Source organism: Ipomoea nil, unplaced genomic scaffold (genome assembly GCF_001879475.1).
Source record: "Ipomoea nil cultivar Tokyo-kokei standard unplaced genomic scaffold, Asagao_1.1 scaffold3377, whole genome shotgun sequence".
In the NCBI taxonomy this organism is placed as follows: Eukaryota; Viridiplantae; Streptophyta; class Magnoliopsida; order Solanales; family Convolvulaceae; genus Ipomoea; species Ipomoea nil.
Genome location: NW_017619805.1, coordinates 717,693 through 719,288, shown reverse-complemented (window position 1 = coordinate 719,288; position 1,596 = coordinate 717,693). Strand labels below are relative to the sequence as shown.

General features: G+C 39.3%; 1 protein-coding gene across 1 annotated transcript; it reads right to left on the bottom strand.

Moving 5' to 3' along the window:
- Window positions 1-362: 362 nt before the first annotated feature.
- LOC109170868 (peroxiredoxin-2B-like) lies at window positions 363-845 on the bottom strand. Its single transcript, XM_019320005.1, has one exon. The coding sequence runs from the start codon at window positions 828-830 to the stop codon at window positions 363-365; it is 468 nt and encodes a 155-aa protein (XP_019175550.1). The 5' UTR covers window positions 831-845.
- Window positions 846-1,596: the final 751 nt, after the last annotated feature.

Genomic DNA, 1,596 nt, shown 5'->3' with positions numbered 1-1,596 from the left:
CGATGAAATGTTTCAGAGGAAAGAGCAAAATGAAGTGAAGCATGATCAGTGTATGAATTGTGTACTTCCTACTGATATTATTTAGAAGAATTGGCAGCCTATGTAGGGCTTTAGCTTGAAACCGGTTAAATCTGGAACCACGACATATCCATACCATTTTCTTCTTCTTGTTTCACGAAGAACCAGCGTGGCTGGAGGCGCAGGGGAGTGGCTGCGTGAGGCATCTGATTCTGGGGATTTTTTTTTATTTTTTTAGGAGCAAAGTCATTTTATTTCAAAAAGATAGGAGGGGAAAGGCCATTCATAATTGCATAGCAACTAAACAGAGCAGCAAATCCAGCAATCATATCGCAGCAACAATCTTAGACAGCCTTGAGGATTTCATCAGCACCAGAGACAATGAATTCCCCAGCAGATTCGATATTAGCGACAGTCACTTTGAGATCGTCAACCAAAAGTGAAAACCTTTTAGATCGGGTGCCATGCCCTTTCTCTGAGAGGTCAAGAAGAGCCTGGGTGTATTTGCAAGATCCATCGGCTATGAACTTGACATGTTTGTTGTCGGGGTAATTTTTTGCCCAAGCTTTCATCAAAAAGGGATCGTTCACACTGATGCAAAGAATTTCACTAACGCCCTTTGAGATCAACTCCTCGGATTTCTCAATAAACCCAGGCACGTGCTTCATGCTGCAAGTGGGAGTGAAGGCCCCCGGAACGGCAAAGAGAATGAACTTTTTGCCCTTTGCGAGAGAATGGATGGACACATTCTGAAGTTGATCTTGCTCGTTGAAGTAGGACAAAGTTGCGCGCGAGAGAATGGATGGACACATTCTGAAGTTGATCTTGCTCGTTGAAGTAGGACAAAGTTGCGTCCGGGATAACGTCGTTAACTACGATAGGGGCCATTGATTCTCTCTCGATCGTCGTATACACCCACCGAGGTTCCCTGAGAAATGGAACACGAGACACTTTGATTCAGGGGATTTTATTAAAAATTTGGGGTTGACTAAAAAGACGGTCCATATCAGCTACTAACTTGTGTCATGTCATCATAGTAACCTGTTAACCTGTGAAAATTGTTATTAAAAAAAATTAATGATTTGTGGATCTAAATGGACCTTATGAAAGATTAGGGTGCGGCATGAATAATTTCATATAGTTCATGGTGCGGGATTATTATTATTGTTGTTGTTATTTATTATTATTATTATTATTATTTTGCAAAATGCACTAGCTATATGAGATTATTCATGCCGCACCCTAATCTTTCATAAGGTCCATTTAGATATCGTAGACCGCGGTAAAAAGCGGCGCCGTTTCTTTAAGTAAAGAAACGGCATGTCGTTATAGTTAACGTAGTCCACATGTTTGATGTATTAAACACCAACTGACACTACAATACATCTAAACCGACACTGCCTCACGTATTATTTTTATATTATCAAATGAAACTTCAGTTATATCAAAATGATACTGTAGTTTTGGTGAAATGAAACTGCAGTGTATATAAAATGAGACTGAATAACATTTCACATATTTGAGTGTATATTGTACAATGAAGCTGTAATTATATCAAAATGATCATGTAGTTGTGTT